General features: G+C 37.4%; 3 protein-coding genes across 10 annotated transcripts in view; 2 read left to right on the forward strand and 1 right to left on the reverse strand.

Annotated features, from left to right (window-relative positions):
- The first annotated feature begins 69 nt into the window (after nt 1–69).
- LOC124186716 (paramyosin) lies at nt 70–2,880 on the forward strand. 2 transcript variants are annotated; one of them, XM_046578643.1, is made up of 5 exons: nt 70–482; nt 610–1,503; nt 1,578–1,724; nt 1,791–2,024; nt 2,065–2,880. In XM_046578643.1, the coding sequence occupies exons 1-5, from the start codon at nt 420–422 to the stop codon at nt 2,113–2,115; spliced, it is 1,389 nt and encodes a 462-aa protein (XP_046434599.1). In that variant the 5' UTR covers nt 70–419; the 3' UTR covers nt 2,116–2,880. The 2 variants fall into 2 exon arrangements, with proteins under 2 accessions (XP_046434599.1, XP_046434600.1); XM_046578644.1 differs by having other exon boundaries at nt 73–482; nt 2,089–2,880.
- Nucleotides 2,048–3,797, reverse strand: LOC124186732 (iron-sulfur cluster assembly 2 homolog, mitochondrial). The gene is made up of 3 exons (XM_046578669.1): nt 3,567–3,797; nt 2,965–3,195; nt 2,048–2,898 (listed from the first exon to the last, which is right to left on the reverse strand). Exons 1-3 carry the CDS (start codon nt 3,644–3,646, stop codon nt 2,721–2,723), a joined length of 489 nt encoding a protein of 162 aa, XP_046434625.1. The 5' UTR covers nt 3,647–3,797; the 3' UTR covers nt 2,048–2,720.
- A 655-nt stretch (nt 3,798–4,452) lies between these two features.
- The window catches only part of LOC124186713 (protein kinase C), a 40,644-nt gene continuing 24,079 nt past the window's right edge, over nt 4,453–21,017 (forward strand). For 2 of the 7 annotated variants that reach the window (XM_046578622.1, XM_046578624.1), the window contains exons 1-9: nt 4,453–6,068; nt 8,067–8,127; nt 8,358–8,601; nt 9,540–9,571; nt 10,391–10,512; nt 10,637–10,799; nt 10,936–11,478; nt 12,101–12,696; nt 12,824–13,025. In XM_046578622.1, the coding sequence (XP_046434578.1) occupies nt 5,736–6,068; nt 8,067–8,127; nt 8,358–8,601; nt 9,540–9,571; nt 10,391–10,512; nt 10,637–10,799; nt 10,936–11,478; nt 12,101–12,696; nt 12,824–12,988 (2,259 nt within the window). In that variant the 5' untranslated portion in view covers nt 4,453–5,735 and the 3' untranslated portion in view covers nt 12,989–13,025. Of the gene's footprint in view, nt 6,069–8,066; nt 8,128–8,357; nt 8,602–9,539; nt 9,572–10,390; nt 10,513–10,636; nt 10,800–10,935; nt 11,479–12,100; nt 12,697–12,823; nt 17,923–21,017 lie in introns of those variants that run through there. The other 5 variants (XM_046578623.1, XM_046578625.1, XM_046578626.1 and 2 more) reach the window with 5 other exon arrangements.

The following is a 21,017-nucleotide window of genomic DNA, read 5'->3' on the forward strand; positions in this document are numbered from 1 at the left end:
GATTTCCCCTGTGATACCGTGTGAGTAAACTGTGACTACCTTCACACCAGTTACTTTTGACAATTTGACAGGACTGTGGCAATAAAATGAATTGAGTTTTGACGCGTTTGCGAGGGGGGCGTAAAGTGGCGGACGATACCGCCTCCGATATATATTTTAACGGTGCAGGAAAATGCCCTCGTCTGGCTTCGAAGTGTCTGATTATTATTTAATCCTCGTCCTGCTTTAGCAGCAGCCCTTCAACGATATAAAGTAGCATCTTAAATCGGGGCCGATGTTTCATTGTTACTGATGTGCACTGTCGACACGGCACCTTGAGCGCAAATGCTTCGCGTGTCAATTCCGCGAGTACCGTACCGCGTATCAATCTCGTAGACGGTCAACACTTGAGGTAAGTAAATAAATAAAACCGTATAGTGATGGAGGGTACGAACGACCAGCTGCAAACGAAGTATCAAAAAATCGCTACGGAATACTCAAAGGTTTGTATAGGATACTAAATCATTAACGTATAATAGAATAGAGTAATGAACGATAAGTTGGTTGTTCTTGAACCAACTTGAAGCAGCGACCTTGATCTCCGACAGATTAAAATCCTTGTGGTTTTAGATCCGTGCACAGGCTAACGTGTTGAAGAAAGCAGTTATAGATGAACAGACGCGGAACGTGGACCTTCGGGAACAGCTGAAAGAGAAGGATGTTGAGATACGACGCAACGAACAGGAGCTCGACAGCTTATCGTTCAGAAATCAGCAGCTTACGAAACGTGTCACAGTGCTGCAGGAAGAACTGGACGGAATTCAGAACAGAGGTAAAAAGAACCGCAGTAAATCCTCGGAGAAGAAGAACGCGTCCTTCCCCCTTCCCGTGTCGAATCACATCCTAGACGAGGAGTTCCAAAAAAAGATCGTTGAGAATGCTCAGCTGATTTCCCAACTCAGTGACAAGGAGGTTGAGATCGTCGGACTGAACGAGAGGATAGATCAGTTGGAGTTCAAGCTTGACCAGTTGGAGAAAAACAGAGCTGAACTGGAAAGCAAGCACCATGCCGCAGCAGCCAGATTTGAAAAGGAGCGCAAGGAACTACAGAAGAAGTTGAGCGACAAGCATGATAATTCTGTGTCACGACAAAACGGGGAAAAGGATTCGTTGCACAGGGATTCGGCACGAAATTCAAACGACTGTGAAACAGAGGATTCCGATTCTGGATACGGAGTCCATCATATTCATCACCCAGAATCAAAGCCCTCGAATTCACCGTCGCCCCAGAGACTTCTCGGCCCTCGAGCCAAGTCCAGGATTCCCGAAAAGTCTGTTTCGCAGGAAGAAACTACCGAAGAACTGGACATTGGCAGATTGTTTGAACTGGAGAAGCAACTTAACTTCTGGAAGTCAGAGTATAATGTGCTCAAGATAAAGTTTGATCAATTGAAAGCAACTGAAGAAACGAAAACTAGTCAAATTCAAAGTAATACTGCCGAATCTGTAGAAATAACTAATATGGTAATTCAGAGATATTCTACTACCAATAGCTAATATTCAACGCCCACTCATCACACCTACCTTCCGTCTTGCAGTTAGGAAGGCTCAGGTCACCGTTTGCCATTCCTGAAGAGATCGAGGCTCGTGAATCAAGAATCAAGGAGTATTATAAGCAGCAGATTGACGAACTAATTTCGGAAAAACATGTTTATCACATAAGAAACTTGGCTATAGCCGCAGATGTGAGTACAAGTTGACCCTAAACTGTTTCAAATATGTATTCTACTAAAAACTATTTGTAATTTTAGACTGAAATAATGAATATACACTTGGAAACGAGCGAGTCTAAGAGGCAACGGTGTGAGGAGGCATTGCAAGAATTGCAGGCAAGTCTTGCCGCAATGCGCGAGGATCACGAAGTACAAGAGGGAAATTACAAAGCTCAACTTAGCACTATAAGTGAGCACCTTGCCAACATGAATGATAAATTGATTCAGCAAACAGAGGAGATACAGCAGCTCAAATTTGAGTTGGGGAATAAGGTGAGCCGAGTCAGGAACCACGATTTTTACCCATCAATAGATCATTGATATTTTTTTTTTCCAGAATGCGAAAAAAGGGAAGCAAAAATAAATTTGCTGGCATTAAGCTGGAGCCTATGTCACATTCCATGGATATGCCTGTTAATCTGTGTGATTATCACAACACATAGTGTAAAACATAATCTCGTGTAAATAATACAATGATGTCCACTACGTTCATTTGTAGAATTTAGTCAACGTTAAATATTCAGTTTCATTTTACCTAACGCGGTATAACCGCCGTCACATGTTTATGAGATTGAAAATATAACGTAAGTAAAGGAAATGAATACATGTATAATTTAAAGCCTTTCTTGATCAGTTGTTTTGCTTTTTCAACTCGTTGAGACGAATTTTATTATAAATTATCAACAACCTATGTGCAATGTTTTCGTATACCCCTTATCTGTCGCTAATCATTAATACATGACATAATTTCATGTAATATACTTATAAATATACACGTACGTGTATATATTCCTATGTACATACACGTACATTTTACTTATAACATCAACTACCACTTAAAAACTACAAAATAAATTAACGATTTCTTTGCAATCACTGCGAGTCTGTAAAAATATATGGACCATTTTCAAAACCGATAATTAGAATCGAGGAGACGATCTACTAAAAATTATGATTATTTGTATCGGGTCAGTCTACTTTAATAGCAAAACTGGCACCGCAGCTACACCCTTGTTCAGCTAGAGGATTGTTTGTTATTCTAAACGCCGAACGAATTAGTTCCTTGTGATATTCAACAGTCGATCCCTTGACGTACTCCAGCGAAGTTGTGTCTATGATCACTTTGACTCCGTCTTTTTGAAAAACTCTGAAAGAAGTAATTTAGTTGTTAGTAAAACATGAAAGCCACTTTTGTAACGATGCACAAGCTTACCTGTCATCTTCGTTTATCGTTGAGTCAAGATCGAATTTATACTGAAATCCTGAGCATCCCCCTCCTTCTACAGTAACCCTCAGGCACGCCTCTTCAGCGCTGGTTGCCAATTCTTTCAAGCGTTGAGCACAGCTGTCGCTGACTATTAGGCCGGTATCTTGTGGAGCTGGCGATGTATTTGTGGCAGATGTCCAACGTGCCGAAGCCCAGATACCACCGCGCCATGGCGACCTAAAAATTGACAATACTTCAATAGATATCGTCGCAGACGAAACGTCAAGAAGCGTCATAATAGTCTAAATGAATAGCGAGGAAATCTGATAAGATTGTTTTACACGAATCAACCCCACTTTATTGATAGTTAAATGTAAATATTGATCTCGACAATGTCGGTTGCCTCATGACAAGGTTTAGAGGGTGCGTATATGACTTTTGTTTGGATACGATGACCGACCGGACGTCGACGTTGCCACATGAAAATACATATAAATTATTGAAACATAATCCCGTGGTTCTGGGATCGAACGATAAATAGCGAATAATCTACGTCGCTGGTTTCCTGTTTCATATTTCCGTAATCGTGTGATAATTGCGTTACTCACGTGAGAAGTAGTCGCGAAAAATACTGGTTCGAGGAGAAATTGGAGGAGAGATCCCTCACCGCCTGCCCCAATTTCGCCATACTTTAATGACTTAATGTCCACCTGACGGCTGACGTTTTCTTTTCTTTTTAATGACTATCGGGTTCTATTCCCAACTGATGTCGCAGAAGTACACTTTATCGTTACGTTACCGACATGTATTCGTCGTCGAAAATTAGTTCCAGAAGCCTGGTCGAAGGGCAGCGGCGTTACTCTAGTCTTGCTAGTTTTGTCCATAAGCGGCAGTGCAGGCAAGTAAGATTGGCGTTCCGATGAAGATATAAGAAAAACTTTTGTCAGAATTTTTTTTTTTTGCATCTGAAAGGAAAAAAGTAGCGGATCGAGTGGACGTGTTAAGATCGCAAAAAAGAAAAAGGACATCGGGTAGGAGAATTAGAGATTTTATTCTTTACAGAACAGTTGTGCCAGAATGGGTGGACGTGGTCTGACTGTGAACAAAAACAGTACTCAACATGTGTCCGTACTGGATCAAAAGTTTTCTGACCAACTGCTTTCGTATAACTGAATGTTACATTTATTAGATCACATTAGTGAGACCTTTGACGGATAATTTATTCGAATTGTTTTCCATTTCGAACGGAACTATTCGACTTCTCTAATTGTTAGATCAGCGACAGCGGAACGACGTGCCATGTGGGCCATGTGACCTGTAGATGAAATTGATTCTCTCATTTCGTTACAACTCCTATGGACAGATAGAAGCCGTTTTGTATTTCCCACATTTTAATAAGATTTTGCATTAAAAACGAATAGCCACTTCGCGATAATAATGTTCGACTGTATTATCTGGGCACACGCGGTGAGCGACGGTAACGTCAGTTCTTCTCGTCTCTACGTACCGACTGATATGCACCTGCAGGGGAAGATGAAGAGGGCGCGACTTGGCAATGAATTAATCTCGCCCATTTTCGATTACGAAAGGTCCCGTAACACTAGCGGTCCTTGCACGCGAGCGGCCATTGAACGGCTTACTTCAGGAGTGTGTGTAAACTCTATGTCGATTCCACGGTTTCGGATCCTTCTACTTCATGCTGGTAGAGATTCCGCGAATGGTGCCGCGGCGACGACGCGACGGACGAACCGATCGAGCGACGGAGCGCGACGTCTGTGCTGACGGAGCGAAGGGAGCGACGAAGGAAGGACGGAAGGTGGCTTCGCAGGAGGGTGAAAGGGAGGCAAGGGAGGGAGCGAACGAACGAACGAGCAACGCTAGATATTCCCGTATTCCCCGTTCCGCCGCGTATATCTTGGCCGTGTTAAAGGGGCCCTTGGATGTGCCTTGGATAGTCGTGCGGATCGAGCCCTGGGTCTCGAGTTTTTTTCCCTCTCGTTAACTGCATCGGAGTCGGTGAATTTTTACGGAAAATCGACCTTGATGGCTGTCAGGGTATCGCGGCGGGTCTGTAACTCGTCAATGTCGTTTAACCCCGACTTTTTTATTAAAGTGTCTCGTTCGACACTGCTATGCTACGCTAGTTGTTAAGTATTATGTGCAACCGTCGGGAGGAGGGAGAACCAGTGTTGTTTGTTGAGCAACGGTGACCAGAATAAAGAGAAAAAAAGATAAAGAAGCTAGAAGGAACGAAGAAAAAGTCGCAAAGAGGGAGTCCGCTTTTTTTAAAACTGGAACTACCAACCTCTGTTTTCTCGACCCAACAACTACACACCGTTACTGTCGACCGCACCAACACTCATACCACCAACGGTGAAGGTGAACGCTCAACGTTAGACGAGGAAAAAAAAAGACTACGATAAAAAGAAAAATAATAACAATAATAACAATAATAATAATAATAAAACGAAGAAGAAGAAAAAGAGGAAGAGGAACCAATCAGTCACAAAATAAACACGAATCACCGCGTTATCAAAAGTAGTGAAAAATTTTGATTCCTATTTTTCTCCCGTTTCACCCCCTCTCGTAAATTGTCCCACATCTTTGCATCCCCAGGGATTCTCTCGGTATTGGAATTCGAGTATAAATCCGAGAGTAAGTAAAGAGAAAAGAAGAATCACCCACCCTAAAGCAGACTGTCAAAAACACCTGAGGTTTCATCGTCAGTCGTTGAGACAGTCAAGCGTATACAATAAAGTGGCAGGGAGACAGGTAAAATGTTCACTGGCACGGTTAAGGTAAAAATATGCGAAGCATCTGGCCTGAGGGCAACGGATAAGCAGAGAAAATTCTGGCAAGACGAACCGCCGATTCTGGATCCCTATGTCCTTCTGGACGTCGACGAGAATCAGCTCGACCGCTCTTCGACCAAACCAAAGACCTTCGATCCTGTGTGGAACGAATCGTTCACGCACCATGTCCTGGATGCGGGGACGCTCGGGCTCACCGTTTTCCACGACGCAGCTCTGCCGCCCGATGATTTTGTGGCCAATTGCAGCATCAGATTCGAAGATCTGGTTCACCGAGAAGACGATGCAGCTGATTTCTGGGTTCGTGGTATTCAGCTATATTGTCCTTTTCCTAATCGTAGCACTATTGAAAGAATTCTCAGCTTTGGCGTTATTAAATGCAACGATACAATATTTCGATGAAACGTTTATTGTGAATATGCAGCATGCTGAGATTTTGTTGTCGCATAGGTGTGATATTCTTAGTAATGTTTCTTTTATACGGTTGATAGCGGTTTAGATAAGAAGAGTTATGCGCAAATATACTTTGTCCTTTCGTAAGCGAGTCAGAGATTGCTAGCAGTTCGCGTTCGCACCTTGGTTAATACATATCGAAAACGAGAAGTATCTCTCATTAAGGAGAGAATTTGAATCCAAATCCTATGGCTGATATTTGTATGTGCAAATTTTATTTAGAGTACTGTGTGTTGGGCAAATTCTCTGTTTGCAAGATTTGTTTGGATTTTCTGTAAAATAAGAGTGTTGAAAAAAAAATTGACGGTTGGATACTCTACTTAATTTTCCTCTTTAATAAAAAAATGTTTCAAACACACAGAAATTATGGTTTTGAAAAGTGTTTTCAAAGGCTGATTCACATTCGTGCCGAGACCCTGAAAAAGGCAGCTATACTTTACCCCAGCGAAACGGTATTTATTAATCATCGTTGTTGTACATTAAAAAAATTTAACGTTATTGAGATTTCGTGCACTGATTTAAAGTGGAATTACCAAGATTTTCATCGCTCACCGTATTTATTCCGTCGACGGGTGTTAAATCCCTGCCAGGGAGATAGCACAGAAACAGAAAATCATCCGTAGCTCTTCGTCTTTAACATATTTGCCGTTTTCATCGAGAAACGAGGGCAGACTGCACCTATATGACTGTTAGTGCTTACAACGCTCTGCTGCGTAGACTAGATATAAATTAAAGCCTTGATGGCTTACGGAGGCCACAAGTATGCATATGTGTATCATAGATAAGAGGCGAATACTTATCTTTGTCTTGAATGGTTTTGATTATTCGGTCAAAAAATTTATTATCTGCTCGGTAAAATGAAATTTTTCCCACTGCAAATTTTCATGAGATCAAAGTTAATAACGCTAGCTTAATGAAATATTTGTGTGTGGGGAGGGGGACATCTATTCTGCAATTTTGTAGTGACTCTGAAATGGCCAAGTTTCCAAAATATGAATCTCTTTTGCCTTATAATTTATTCCATTTCATATATTCCTAAAATTAGGAAATAACAAGTTTTCCGAAATTTGAATCATTGAAATAACAATACCAATTCCAGTCATTTATTTAGCATCATGAATTTTCTCGCAGGAAATTTTCTACAAAGCTTCTTGAACTCTGAGCTGTTAGTCATTCTTAGAAAATTCATTTTGCAATTGTCTTTGTGTTCAACGCATCCTTGAACATTATTCCGTAAAAACATAATCAATTGTATCAAATTTTTCCTCACTTTCCACTCAAACTGCAAGGTTTTTGCAATATAGACAAGTGTTGAGGATTCTGGAGAATTTGTTACTATACCGTGTCGTCCATAATTGTGCAATTAAGATTCCTTATTCAAGGCTTTCATGCCTCAACATGTGGACATTGCCATGGGGAATATTTTAGATTATTGTTGCTACCGTCATGTAAGTATCCTTTGGTCTGTCACATTTCATTGCAAACGCAAAGGAAGAAAGATTTGGCTGATTTTTATTACAATCAGAATCATTCGCAACAAACATCTGAATCAGCAAGCAATTGCCCTTAAAGGTAGGATTTTAATTCTATTTTTCAGAAAAGTCGTCTTAATTTAACGTTCGTGTATAAACATCCCTGTACCTCATCCTCGAATTCCGCTATAAAATAAATGAACCGGCACTCGCAATGGTAACATCTTTGAATTTTGCTAGTCGCTTTTACTCCGCAGGGATTACCTGCAAATATTGTACCTAATTGGTAATACTTTGTGTTTTCATTGTTGATAAATAAGCGATGTTGCGTAACTTTTACGCAGACTGAACTAATAGTCTTCATTTGTTCCAGGTCGACCTTGAGCCGCAAGGAAAACTGAGGATACGAATAGACCTGAAATGGACGAATCAAGGTCAGTGTCGGCACATGTTTCCATTGAATAATTTGCCTGGAATAATTTTTAATAAACATGCAAAGAGAATTAAATTCTTTACTGAGCAGACTAGAACAAGTACAATACGTACAATGAAAGGTACAAAGAATAGCATAGATCGTCTTTAGATCTATTTCTAAAGAAGCAAAGATGGAAGAATTTCAACTTGTAAAACAGAGTGAAATTGTAATGCTTTCATGCAAAAACAGAGCAACAACAACCTGGCTGCGGAAGCGGTGGGTTGGGCGGAGGGTCCGGAGACACAGGCGGCGGAAGCGGAGTAGGCGCAGCGATAGGAGGAAAAGAGCCGAGACGAGAGTTTAAAGAGCGACAAGGTTTCAATCGCAGAAGAGGGGCGATGCGAAGAAGGGTGCATCAAGTCAACGGGCATAAATTCATGGCGACTTTTCTGAGGCAGCCTACATTCTGCTCCCATTGTGGCGACTTTATATGGTATGTACTTCGATCAATGTATCCTGTTGTTTTTTATTCTTAATTTTTTTTTCCCCCTGTGTTTGTACTGTACTAAAAATCGTATCAAATCGAGGACAAAACTCTCACCTATATCCAACATCCGCTCGTTTTTGGATTTTTGATTCACAATCGAATACTCGATACTTGGTTAAAAAATACGTGTCTGGATACGGCGAATCCAATTTTCAAAACAGGCAACAGTAATTGCAGCAAGAGTTCGGATGTTTGGACTGATATTTTTTTTAGACATAGAATGGGTAATTTTAGTGTTTAATTGGACAATTTGTGGGAATACTTTGTATGTGCTCGTGTAGGTCTCGGCATAAATACTTCTCCCGATGTCTGCTTTATTTAAGGAAATGCGACACAGTTTACTGTGGGTGAAAAACAACGGAAGAGAAACATTTCCGCTGTATGAGTGCCGAGTCCGTGTCCCGGGTGTGGTGGTCTTTCTATTATAAAAATAATAATATTTATATATCATTACAATCCTCTCAATCATCAAACACAAATCTGCATGCATTTGGTTCTTCTTTTTGTGATTAAACTGTGGGAGGAGTAATTGAAACTGCGTGGACATTGGTGGAGTTGGGGTTGCACGCTTTGGTATTTCACACAAGCTGACGTTACGCATTTCTACTGCCAAATCTTAGGATCAATCCAGTTGCACTTTGCTTCAAACAATTTGAAACCTAGTCCGTTCGTTTCGTAAATGCTAACGTCTAGGATACGTGGTCCATTTCTTATCATCCAAAGTGACGCGTAATGTCAGGTTGCCTTTTAATCTCTTGGCTTAGGGTAAACGATAGAAACAGTAGAGGTAACTTCTGGGTAGCAACGTCAGAGGAGGGATACGCGTATGTGTTATTAGGGATTTTGAGGAGACGATGTGACGTGTTTTGTCTGTTGTATTTCAGGGGCTTCGGCAAGCAAGGGTATCAATGTCAAGGTGAGGAAGACACAAAATCACGTTATTAACCGATAGTAATAATTAATTGCCTGCTTGCGGAATCCCATGTGCGTATTAATATTTTTTGCTGTACCAATTTGCTCCTATATACGTACGCTCCCATTTCCTATGTCCCAGAGACACCAATGATCCAAAGATATTTCCCATTCGTCGATCGCTTTCTGCTTGAGTAGGTGTTATTTTGTTTATTTGCTTATTTTATATTTTTTTATTTCATTCCGATTATACTCAGTCAGGGTTCAGACCTACATGCACTTGCGTCTTGCCAAAGTATGAGTGAAAATATTTTACGGATCATTTAACCATGTTTGTGCCCCTACGTCTCTTCTACCTGTATTCTTCTTATCATGTATTATATGTCTATGTCATGTTGGATGACTTTAGCGCATGTCCGTTTTACTTTTTCCGTTGTACAATTGATTTGTTTGATTATGACATTTGTTTGTGCGTTTTTCAATCTACAAGGTGGGATAGCAGAGGTTGTTAAGCTCCTACTTGCGTTATTTTATTCTCACACCTGCTCTTCGCAAAACTCTCTATTGTAACGTACAATTAACATCATTTTTTTTTATGTTTTCTTCGCCCTGCACGATTTAACACAAATTTTCACAGTGTTTTATGTCACAGAAATGAAATGAGCGATTGCAGTTCAAACGGCGCATGTTTATCGGAGCTTACTTAACGTACTGTTTTTCGAATAGCCTCTTTCACACATTTTCAAAGAACGAGAGAAAAAACGAAAATAACAATTGCTGTAGAATATATGTGTATAAAAAGTTTTCCCTACGTTTGTTACAGTCTGCACATGTGTCGTTCACAAAAGATGTCACGAGTCCGTCGTCACTGTTTGTCCAGGCATGAGAGACGAAGTAAGTGTTGAACGAACCAAGTTCCTCGAACAGAAACTGAATTTTTCTCAAGTTGGTAACTGTATTATCGAAATTATCTCAGGGGGGTGAGAAACTTCCTTACACCGCTAGGGAGACGATGTCTATTTTTTTTTGTTTCGTTTTTTATTTTAATTCAAACTATCTGCCCGTTTAGGGAAACGTTCATATTTTTCAGACAACCCAGAGTACCCAGAGCCAAAGATTCAGTGTCAATGTTCCCCATCGCTTTGTCGTACACAGTTTCAAACGGTTCACATTCTGCGAACATTGCGGGTCTCTTCTGTACGGTCTTATAAAGCAAGGCCTACAATGCAAAGGTAAATCTTTCCCATTCAATCATTACCAATGCGTTAATCTGTTGTTGGATTTTGCGACGTTTCGTTAAGTCAGCAACTTCCAAACTCGGGTCAAATGTCGATACAGTTTTGTCTTACTTTCGGTAATTATTTTCAGTCTGCCATATGAGCGTGCACAAGAGATGTCAAAAGAATGTTGCAAACAATTGTGGTATCAACAGAAGGCATTTGGCTGATCTCTTGAACGAAATGGGAATCTCGCCGGACAATAAGAACAAACCGGCCAGGATCAACTACCAGTCATCGAGCCAATCTGGTGGCTCTGGGTCATCGGCTCCCCCGAACGAAACGTTCTCCGAAGGGGTGCCAGCCTCGAAATTGAAAGAACCGACTGACAGCGGAAGCGGCCCAGATACCGGCTACAGGAAGCTCGGGCTCGAAGATTTTCATTTCATCAAAGTCCTTGGCAAAGGAAGCTTCGGCAAGGTAATGCTTGCCGAAAGAAAAGGGTCACCGGACGAAGTTTACGCCGTCAAAGTACTCAAGAAGGATGTCATCATCCAGGACGACGACGTCGACTGTACCATGACAGAGAAACGCATACTAGCTCTGGCAGCCAAGCATCCGTTTCTCACCGCCATACACAGCTGCTTTCAGACCAAAGATAGGCTCTTTTTCGTTATGGAATATGTCAATGGAGGTGGGTAGTCTTGTCTTTTGCGAATTGGTTAAAAGAAAAACTTGATACGAACACCCCAAGAATGAAAGATTGAGTTTTCACTAGATCTCCATCAAATTGGCGACACACCGGGAAGACCGGGAATAGTCGGGGAATTTCGTCTATCGGGAAAAAGTCGGGGAATTATGGTGAACCATAGAAAAAACTTGCTTTTTTTAAAATTGTTTTCAAACTTCATCTGTGCTTCGTAAATTCGGTTAAGCTAACTTTCGGAAATGGTATCGTTAAATTTCTAATTATTTGTGTAAAATAAACGTTAAGATCCAACTTTATATATTCAAGGCGCATAACTTCTAGAGCTTTTGGTCACAAAAGCTTCGTGGGAAAAAGTCTGGAAATTCTGAATTTTTTGACGAGACAAGTTAGGTAATTTTAATTAGCAAAATTGTCGTCGCCCTGGTAGTTGTCGAGTTATTTAAAAAACAACGTAAAAATAAAAAAAGATTGGACTGGTTAACGTTTTCTAAGTTTGAAACGCATTCAAGCGAGAAGTTCTTAGCCTGGCTTATCAAGGTCGACCAAATTAATAATTTATTTAAAATCGAAACGTACGTTCTGACAGTGAACTTTTAATGATCGACAGGTGATCTGATGTTCCAAATTCAAAGAGCTCGCAAGTTTGACGAGGCTCGTGCACGTTTTTATGCTGCCGAAGTTACGCTGGCATTACAATTTCTTCACAAGCACGGTGTGATATACCGGGATTTGAAATTGGACAATATATTGTTGGACCAAGAGGGGCATTGCAAACTTGCCGACTTCGGTATGTGTAAAGAGGGCATAATCGAAGGTGTCAAAACCACGACGACGTTCTGTGGCACCCCCGATTACATCGCGCCTGAGATACTTCAGGAACTGCAGTACGGCGCGAGTGTCGATTGGTGGGCGCTCGGCGTTCTTATGTACGAAATGATGGCCGGTCAGCCACCGTTCGAAGCTGAAAACGAGGACGATTTATTCGAGTCAATATTGAGAGACGACGTCCTTTATCCGGTATGGCTGACCAAGGAAGCTGTTGCCATTCTGAAGGGATTTATGACCAAGAATCCCGCCAAAAGATTGGGATGCGTCGCGGCTAACGGAGGCGAGAATGCCATACGACTTCATCCATTTTTCCGAGACATGGACTGGGAGGCGCTCGAAGCTCGCAGACTGAAGCCTCCTTTTAAACCGAAAATTGTAAGGATAATACTGATATACGATGCAATTATTGCTCTGCTTGCATTTTATTATTATTCACACATTTGTTGCTTATTTTTATTTTTTTTTGATTTTATTTATTTATTTATTTTTTTTTGCATTACAGAAAAACAAAAAGGATGCAATGAACTTTGATGCCGAGTTCACGAAAGAAGAGCCGGTCTTGACACCGGTGAATCCTGAAGATTTACGCTGCATAAATCAGGAAGAATTCAAGGGATTCTCATTCGTTAACACAGACTACAATCCCGCAAGACTTGCGGGCGAATAAACGCAGTTGATAAAAATCACTTGGATGTTACGATCAAGTAAGTTTTTTTTTTTTTTTTTTTTTTTCCCACCCTCTTCGTTGTTTTCAAGATATGTGTAATGTTTCATTGGTCGAACTGTACGAGAGGGTAACTGTTCGGTATGGGTTCAAATTAATTCAATCTAATTTCAATGAAAACGGAAGAAAAGTGTAAGCCGTGAATCGGAGTGAAAATTGGAATTTAAACAAGTAACAAAACGTATACCGCGATGGAACCTGGTGAGGTCTGATTTTTCATCTAATCTGTATACAATATAGCAAAAGAAAAGAAAAAAAAAACGAAAGGAAGGTCAGATGATTTACGAGAAAATAAGCATATCGCAAATGTTTATATGTGACAGAGATGAAAGTATAACGAACGGTCAGGCTGCTTGTAGCTTATCGTAGAAAAAAGAGAGAGAGAGAGAGAGGGAGAGATAGCTAAGGTACTTATAATGAGTTGAGCGGAGTATGGAATTTTTTTTTTTTTTTCACCGCGAAACTCATCGGTATACACGATTTATTTTTGGATAAACCAGATGATAGGAAAAATGGAAGAAGAAAAAGTAGGTGGAGGTTGTGTTTCAATGCAGTAACATAATATAATGATCGACGGACAGTAGTTTATTATTTATTACGTTGACACATTTTTTTTTATCTCGTTCGTTTGATCTTAGCGCGTTGCTGCTGGTAACTAGCGCGCACAAAACAAAAACAAAAAAAATAAAAAATGAAAAAAAAAACCGTCAACTACAACAAATTTTGCACAAATATTTACCTCAAGGATAGCAACTTTTGGTAAAGTTTTATGCGAATATGATTGCAAGTGCACGAAACTTTAAGAATTATAACCCATGCACAAAATTGTTGATAAAAAAAAAAAAAAAAAAAAAAAAATTTGCGAGATCTGAGCTTCTTCAAACACGTTGTAAAAACGTTAGAAATTGTATTTAAAAAAAAAGGAAAAAAAAGAAAACAAAGAAACTAAGATTATAACTTCGGTTCGTTTAATTAGTCAAAAATTTTATCGATTGTTGCTTTTTAATCGTTAAATTTATAGAAAGGTTATTTAAGCGATTAGCGATTTCTGTTTTGCATGATTAATGCATTTTGTGTTTATACATTTAAATTCCGCTTCGGGTAGAACCTGATGCTATTTCCATCTCAGATTAGTTTTTTCAAGCCCGCGTGATAATATTATTGACAAATTTTATTAATGAGCAAATGGATAATAATTTATGATTTTATAAGTCAGGTTCAAAACCCCCTATTTCTATGATAATGCCATAGTTTGTTACAAAAATATAGTATCTATTTGAACACAGGTATATACATATATATAATTCAAACAAGAGGAAGAGAGAAATAAAATTAAATAATAATAATATTAACAAAAACAACAACAACAACACTTATAAAATAGTAAATATCAGTATGAAATTAAGGTTATATATTATATGCAGGCCACAGGTGGTCTGACCAGAGTATATTTAAATTATTTTAGCGTACGCCTACCGTAAACATATAGTGACCGTATGTAAAAGAATATTTCAAGAATCTAACAAAAATGATAAAAAGATAAATCATACACATATAACGTTTAATTAAGATACGATGCAGGCGTAAGCAGAGGAGGAAAAGAAAAATCAAGTTTTAGTATAAAGTTAAGATTTAAAAAAAAAAAAAAATAAATTAAAAAAAATAAAAAAAAAAAACCAAAAAAATATATATATACACATAGTCATTGATGCACCTTCCAGGATATTCGTACATGTTGTCTCTAGTTAGGTACCTTTAAGACTTGAAAACAATTCTCGACTCGTTGTACGACGGTGGAGAATCTATAAAAATATAAAATATGCGTTAATAAATAAGTGAACAAATTAATTATAAAATAACTATCGTGCGAAGGTTCGCCGAACGGTTCTTTCGATCGCAATTCGCTCGTCAGCGTCGTTTGCCGAGTTTCCGCCGCATAACCACAAGAACACGTTACAAGTTGTGTCAAGAAAGATGTGTGCATTAGGAATAAAGTGTGATTGGCGTACTTAAACAAAACAAAAGAAAACAAAAAACGGGAAAAAAACACAAGCAAACAAAAATAAAACTACAAAATATTGATAATATTATATTAACCATGGAGTGTAGAGATCTTATGGTATAAGATAGAGGATGAAAAAAAAGAAAACCGCTAGTTTACCAATCAAGCATTACGTATCTATTTATTATAAAGTTATTGCAAATCGAAAAGCCGAACGAGAGTCTTTGTCGACGGACGGTTTTTTGAGATGCACACGTTTGCCGTGCAAGTTATAAAAATGGCTGATGACGGCGGAGCTGGTTGCAGTTTGCCAAAAACCATTTGGATGTTTACCTATAATAATAATAATGAGATAAACGACAAATTAACTAACAAATAAATTACAATGTTAATTATTAATATTTAAAAATAACGATGTACTGCATCCGTATTTATATATCATATACGCCGATAAATCTATGTATATAATTTATAAATATAGAAAACGTGGCACTCTATTGATTAACCGTACATATATTTATACATACATACGTATACATAGACGTATGTATATGTATAAATATTGTAACATATATGTGCGATAAAATTATCAATTACGGTAGAGTTTTTCTTCTGGACCATTTTGTGACAAATCAGCCCCAAATCGTTACAAAATGGACCATAATAATAACGATAGTAATAATGATAACACAGTATAATATAAAATATAAAATACGATAGGATGAGTTTGAGTAATTCGATGTTATCATTACGGACTAGGGATTAGCGTGTCACGCACACGATCGCTTGAATTACTTACATGATCATTAACGTACTAACTACGTGTATAATAATCGGTATAATCGTTGTACCGTTCAAGCACCATATACGTACCATACATAAACACATATACATATACACAAATATACAAATATACAAATATACAAATATACAAAGAAAAATAAATATATTGTATACGGAATTTAAATCTAATGCGGGGTATGCTTCGAGTCTGTGCGGGACTCGAATCATACAGCTTAATAGCGTTAGACTTGATAGTTGTATACGTATTATGTACAACAAGATATACGCGTTCTCTCGCCGTTGCGAGGAGAGGTGGGAGATAATTTGTACGCCAATCGCTCCGAGTCGTCGGACTTTCCAAAGCGATTCGTTCTATCCCTCGGCATATCTTGTACGGTGCAAGGTTTACAAAAAGCCAACTTGAGAAATGATAGAAGAGGGGCGAACGAAAACGGAAAATGATTTGAGGTGACGAGGGCGTAGGGCTGGAGGACCGGTTTCACACGTTATTCGTAAACGTTGCGTAATCGATTGTTTGTCGCACGATATTTTACCGTCGTAACGTCAGGTCATCAGCCTTGTCCTCGTCGATTTGCCAACCGATTCGAAACCAAGCCGAATATCGATTTACCCGAGTCGACGTCGAAAGACATCGAGGCTTTTCCTCGTTCTCTCGGTGACCCTTTTTTCGTGATCGGTTCTTAGTTTGTTTGCAAAAAAATTTCACCGTGCTAAAATTGGAAGACAATCGGGAGGGCGGTTATTATTCACGCGGTTCCGTTTAACGACTTTCGTCCAACCAATTTTCGAACAATCTCGCCATTCGTGACGAAGAATTAAACGGTCATAAAAATAACGTGAAAACGTCGAAGAGGAACGTCGACGTGCTTAGCAAGTTTCGAGCGAGACAGGCACTGCCGAGAATCGGAAACTAAAAACGACAGATTTAGATGCATTCTTGTATCTCTTGATAATAATCGTAACAGTAACAGTTATAGTAATGTTGATAATACTAACGCGAGCAACAATAATTATCGCTTACATTAAAAGTAGTAGTATCAATAAGTATCGGGTTGCAAATAAAGATTTAGAAAAAAAAAAAAAAAAACGTTTGCGCTATTACAAAAGGCAAGCGCGCGCCGCATTGACTGATGTCTAGTCAGAAGATTTAACAAAAGGAAGGTGTCACGTTGAACTTGAATGTTCAGTCGGGAGATGCAAAAGATAGAGACAAAGAGAGAATATTAGAGTAACACTGGATGTTTATTCTAATGATAATTAGAACTGTAATAATAAGAAACTAATAATAATAATAATAACAATAACAAAAACAACAACAACAGCAGTAATAATAATGATATTGAAACAAAAAATAAAAATTGAAGAGGAATGAAATTAATTGAAGTTTAAAAAAAAAAAAAAAAAAAAATGGTTAGTCCGGCCTACGTTTAGTAACACAAGGTAGAGCGTTAAAAAGTAAGAAGGGATTAACAAAACTGTATTATACATATATAATGTATATACATATAGTATATGTATATACTATATACATGATATATCATTTAAAAAAAAGTTTGAAGAGAGAAAACAGAGAACGGAAGAAAGGTGGAAAAAACATAAAACAAACTTAGCATAGACACGAAAACTTCTTTGCATTGAGTGCGTAGTGATCGTTAAAATAAGATGCGTCAAGTTTTGTGTTTTTTGCTATGAGCGTACGTGCGATAGATGAGTTTGCGGTCATAGCGAGCATTGCATATGTAGAATTGATGACGGTAAAAGAAAAGAAAAAAAAAAAAAAAAAAGAAAAAGAAAAAAAAACGGAAAAAAAAGTTTGAAAAAATGAAGCCAAAAAAATATCTATGTTTTAGGTATATTTAGTAAATGTTGAATCTGGAGCGTAAAGAAGATAAATATAATTCAAACATCTCGCCTTGGCTTTTTGCGATGCTTAACTTTGTCGAGAAATCAGAATCGAAGAAAGAAATGTGTGTATATACCATATGTTCGTGCGTACATGGTTGTGGAATAGAAAAAAAAAAAAAAAAAAGAAAACAACAAATGAATAAGTAAAGTTTAAAAAAAAAAAAAAGTGACAAGGAAAGAAAACAGCGGTTTCAAAGGGCCAAGAGTTCGTTTGAGGAAAAGATGGTTGTTTGTTTTTTCTTTTTATTTTTCCTCGTTCTCGTATTCTTTGAACTTTCTTTCATTTATTAATATTAATTAATCAGAATTATGAAAAGCTTTAATAAATATATATGTCCATGTATGACGAAACAATTAATAATTTATAAGTCACGTGAACTATATATAGGGTATAATCACATGCAGTGCATTAATTATTGAGTGTTTTGCAACGATAGTCCTATATTTGTTGAAGAGAGAAAATTTAAATCACCTACTTATAGATAAACACATACTATGTATAATATTTATATAATGTGAATGTAGGTACGTAGTCAGCCGTAGGGCAAAAATGATTGTTGTGCGTTTTTTGTCGTGATGATGTTACATTATTACATGTGATTGGTTTACTTTTATTTCACTTTATTTATTAATCCTTTTATTATTTGACAATTTTTCGGAAGAGAAAGAAACGTTCTGAACGAAAAAACACAGTAAGAAAAACGACGATCGTCGCTACATTTTTTCTCATCTATCTCTTCACATATTAAGACAAAAATAAGAGAGTCTGTTTGAGTTTTGATCAATCAGATCACGCGTTATTTTTTCTAGTTCAATCTATCGACTAATGTAATTTCTTTATTTTTTCTTCTACAAACGTACCTTGACACGTTGTTTATTCGGTATCTAGATTTCGTCTATATTTGCATTTTTTTTTTTTTTTTTACAACCATCATTTTATCACCGTCATTTTTTACCGTCTATTGTTACCGAATTGACAGGTTGTAAAATCTATTAACTCTATATCTTGTGTCCGGTAATAATTAATTCACATTAGCTTGGATTAATCATTGTCTGCATTTGTGCCATTTTCTTTTCTTTTCTTTTTTTTTTTTTTTTTTTTTCCTTCACGTCGCGGTTTCCGATGATTTTTACAACTAGGCGAGTGCGAGTAAGAAACACAAAAAAAATAAAATAATAAATAAGCATAATAATAGAAATGAAAATAAATAAGTGGTGAAAACAAAACAAAAAAAAATACGGACATTTCAAGAATCCAGCTCCTAATTGGAGATTTTTAACATTATATAATAATTATAATGATAATGTTATTAACTAATTAGGGTATTACTATTTAGACGGCTGTAAGTCCAATCCTACGTCACGCTGTCCCTGTTCGATGTGATTTTTTTCTATCGCCAATCAATAATATATGTACACGTGTCTGTGCATTATACATAATACATATATGTATTGTGTTGAACGTTACGAAGGTTAATAATTATATAATACATATATAATGTGTGCATGTCCTTGGTTCGATTCCAAGACATTCCGGGCCACCGTTGTACTCTGCTGCCACTTGTTGGAACATTCGAAACAGATGCCATAGTTGGCCTTAAATGTGTCAGAATCAATCCAAGGGTCCGTATATACGTACTTGCGCATATGGAAAAGTAATTATAGAAGAGACAAACGCGCGCGCGCAAACACAAGGAGGAGAAATTTGTACATATTGGAGAAAATACAAAAAAAATTTACGTGCTTGTGCTGTAGAAAATAGAGAAAATCTATACTTGTTGAAGATATGAAAAAACTAAAGAAAAAAAAAAAAAGAAAAAATAATATTCACCTTAAGTCAACGGTAAAACCAAGAGAAGAAAAAAAGTTAAAAAAAAAAAAAAAACAAAAAAAAACATTAATGTTGAAAAGTAGAAGTGATATATTTAATACAAACAAAAAAAAAAAAAAAAAATAAGCAAGGAAGAAAGCCAAGAGCCAGAAGTACGGATGAAAAATATTGGAAAGTGAAAGGTACTTGGGAATAAAAACTGAATTTAAATAAGAAGTGATGATAATATTGTTGCAATATAGAATCTAGGGAGAGAGAGAGAGAGGAGGGTTATTATTCTTTTTGAAATTCGCGTGTAAGCAAAGAATCTTAATAACAATGTTTGACGCCAAACCTCCTGCTTGTTTAAGTGTTTATTATATTGCATTGACTTGCATGGAATAAATTGATGAATAGATGATGATTATTTTGAAAAATTACGTAGAGATTCGACAGCTTGTCATGTAAACGTACCGCCGTCTCACGTCTCGTTTCATCATCGCGTCAAGCTTTGTTGCCAGAGAAAAGGTGAACCGATGAGAAAGAAAAAAAAATTCGGAAAAGAAATTTTGAAAAAAAAGTAATCTCGTTTTGTATTCTCCGTAGTGAAAGAGAAATGTCGAATCAACCACTGACATGCGATATGTCTCATTTGATTGAGTAGCCGTCCTGTATTTTCATGATTGTTTAAAAATTAGTAACGCGCTGTATGGCATATATATATATATATATATATATAGGTACGTATAACGTGTGATAGAGAATATTGCGAGAGGCAAGAAAAACCAAAGGAATTTAGGCAGTCGAATGGAATTAATGAGAACATTGGTTACGGGCGTTAAAGAAAGTCAGCTGAAATATAATTGGAAACCGTACCGAGCGCGCGGATAAAATATGTCGAATGTTACGACAGTCAGGGAAGATTATAATTTTCACGACAAGAGCTAAAGTGATTTTTATCTTATATTTAAACACTCGATGCCGGCGCAATTTCTGTAAAGTGACTTATCAACGTTATAGAACAGATTTTATTTTCTTACATACCTTATCATAGATAGAAAAGGTAAAGTAACAAGAAACAAAGAGTGGCGGAACTTTAATTATTATTATGCCCAGGTTGTGTTTTTTTTTTCTTTTTTTTTTGCACGGAAAAAGGAATGAACACATAGAGGCGTATTTTCACGTCTATGTTGATTATACTTATCTTATTTACTTCGTGTTTACTCGATTTTTTTTAAACAGTCATTACACCTGATCAAGTATTCAATCAACAATTGTGGGGATATTGGCACAAAATGCAATTTTACCAAAGAATAAGTTTAATCGTAGTTGTTATTATTATAAATATATATATATATGTTCATATTATATATATATATATATATATATATATATATATATATATATTTAGTTATCTTTTTTTCTCCTTTTGTTTACGCTTTTGTGCCTCG

Source organism: Neodiprion fabricii, chromosome 7, assembly GCF_021155785.1.
Source record: "Neodiprion fabricii isolate iyNeoFabr1 chromosome 7, iyNeoFabr1.1, whole genome shotgun sequence".
Lineage (NCBI taxonomy): Eukaryota > Metazoa > Arthropoda > Insecta > Hymenoptera > Diprionidae > Neodiprion > Neodiprion fabricii.

What these genes read in the sequence shown, in the direction of transcription:
- LOC124186716 (XM_046578643.1), top strand. Translation starts at nt 420, where the DNA reads ATGGAGGGTACGAACGACCAGCTGCAAACGAAGTATCAAAAAATCGCT. An exon ending in TCGCTACGGAATACTCAAAG is followed by an intron (nt 483 to 609) that starts GTTTGTATAGGA and finishes TTGTGGTTTTAG; the next exon opens with ATCCGTGCACAGGCTAACGT. An exon ending in ACTTGGCTATAGCCGCAGAT is followed by an intron (nt 1,725 to 1,790) that starts GTGAGTACAAGT and finishes TTGTAATTTTAG; the next exon opens with ACTGAAATAATGAATATACA.
- LOC124186732 (XM_046578669.1), bottom strand. Translation starts at nt 3,646, where the DNA reads ATGGCGAAATTGGGGCAGGCGGTGAGGGATCTCTCCTCCAATTTCTCC. An exon ending in TTTTCGCGACTACTTCTCAC is followed by an intron (nt 3,196 to 3,566) that starts GTGAGTAACGCA and finishes GTCAATTTTTAG; the next exon opens with GTCGCCATGGCGCGGTGGTA. An exon ending in ACGATAAACGAAGATGACAG is followed by an intron (nt 2,899 to 2,964) that starts GTAAGCTTGTGC and finishes TACTTCTTTCAG; the next exon opens with AGTTTTTCAAAAAGACGGAG.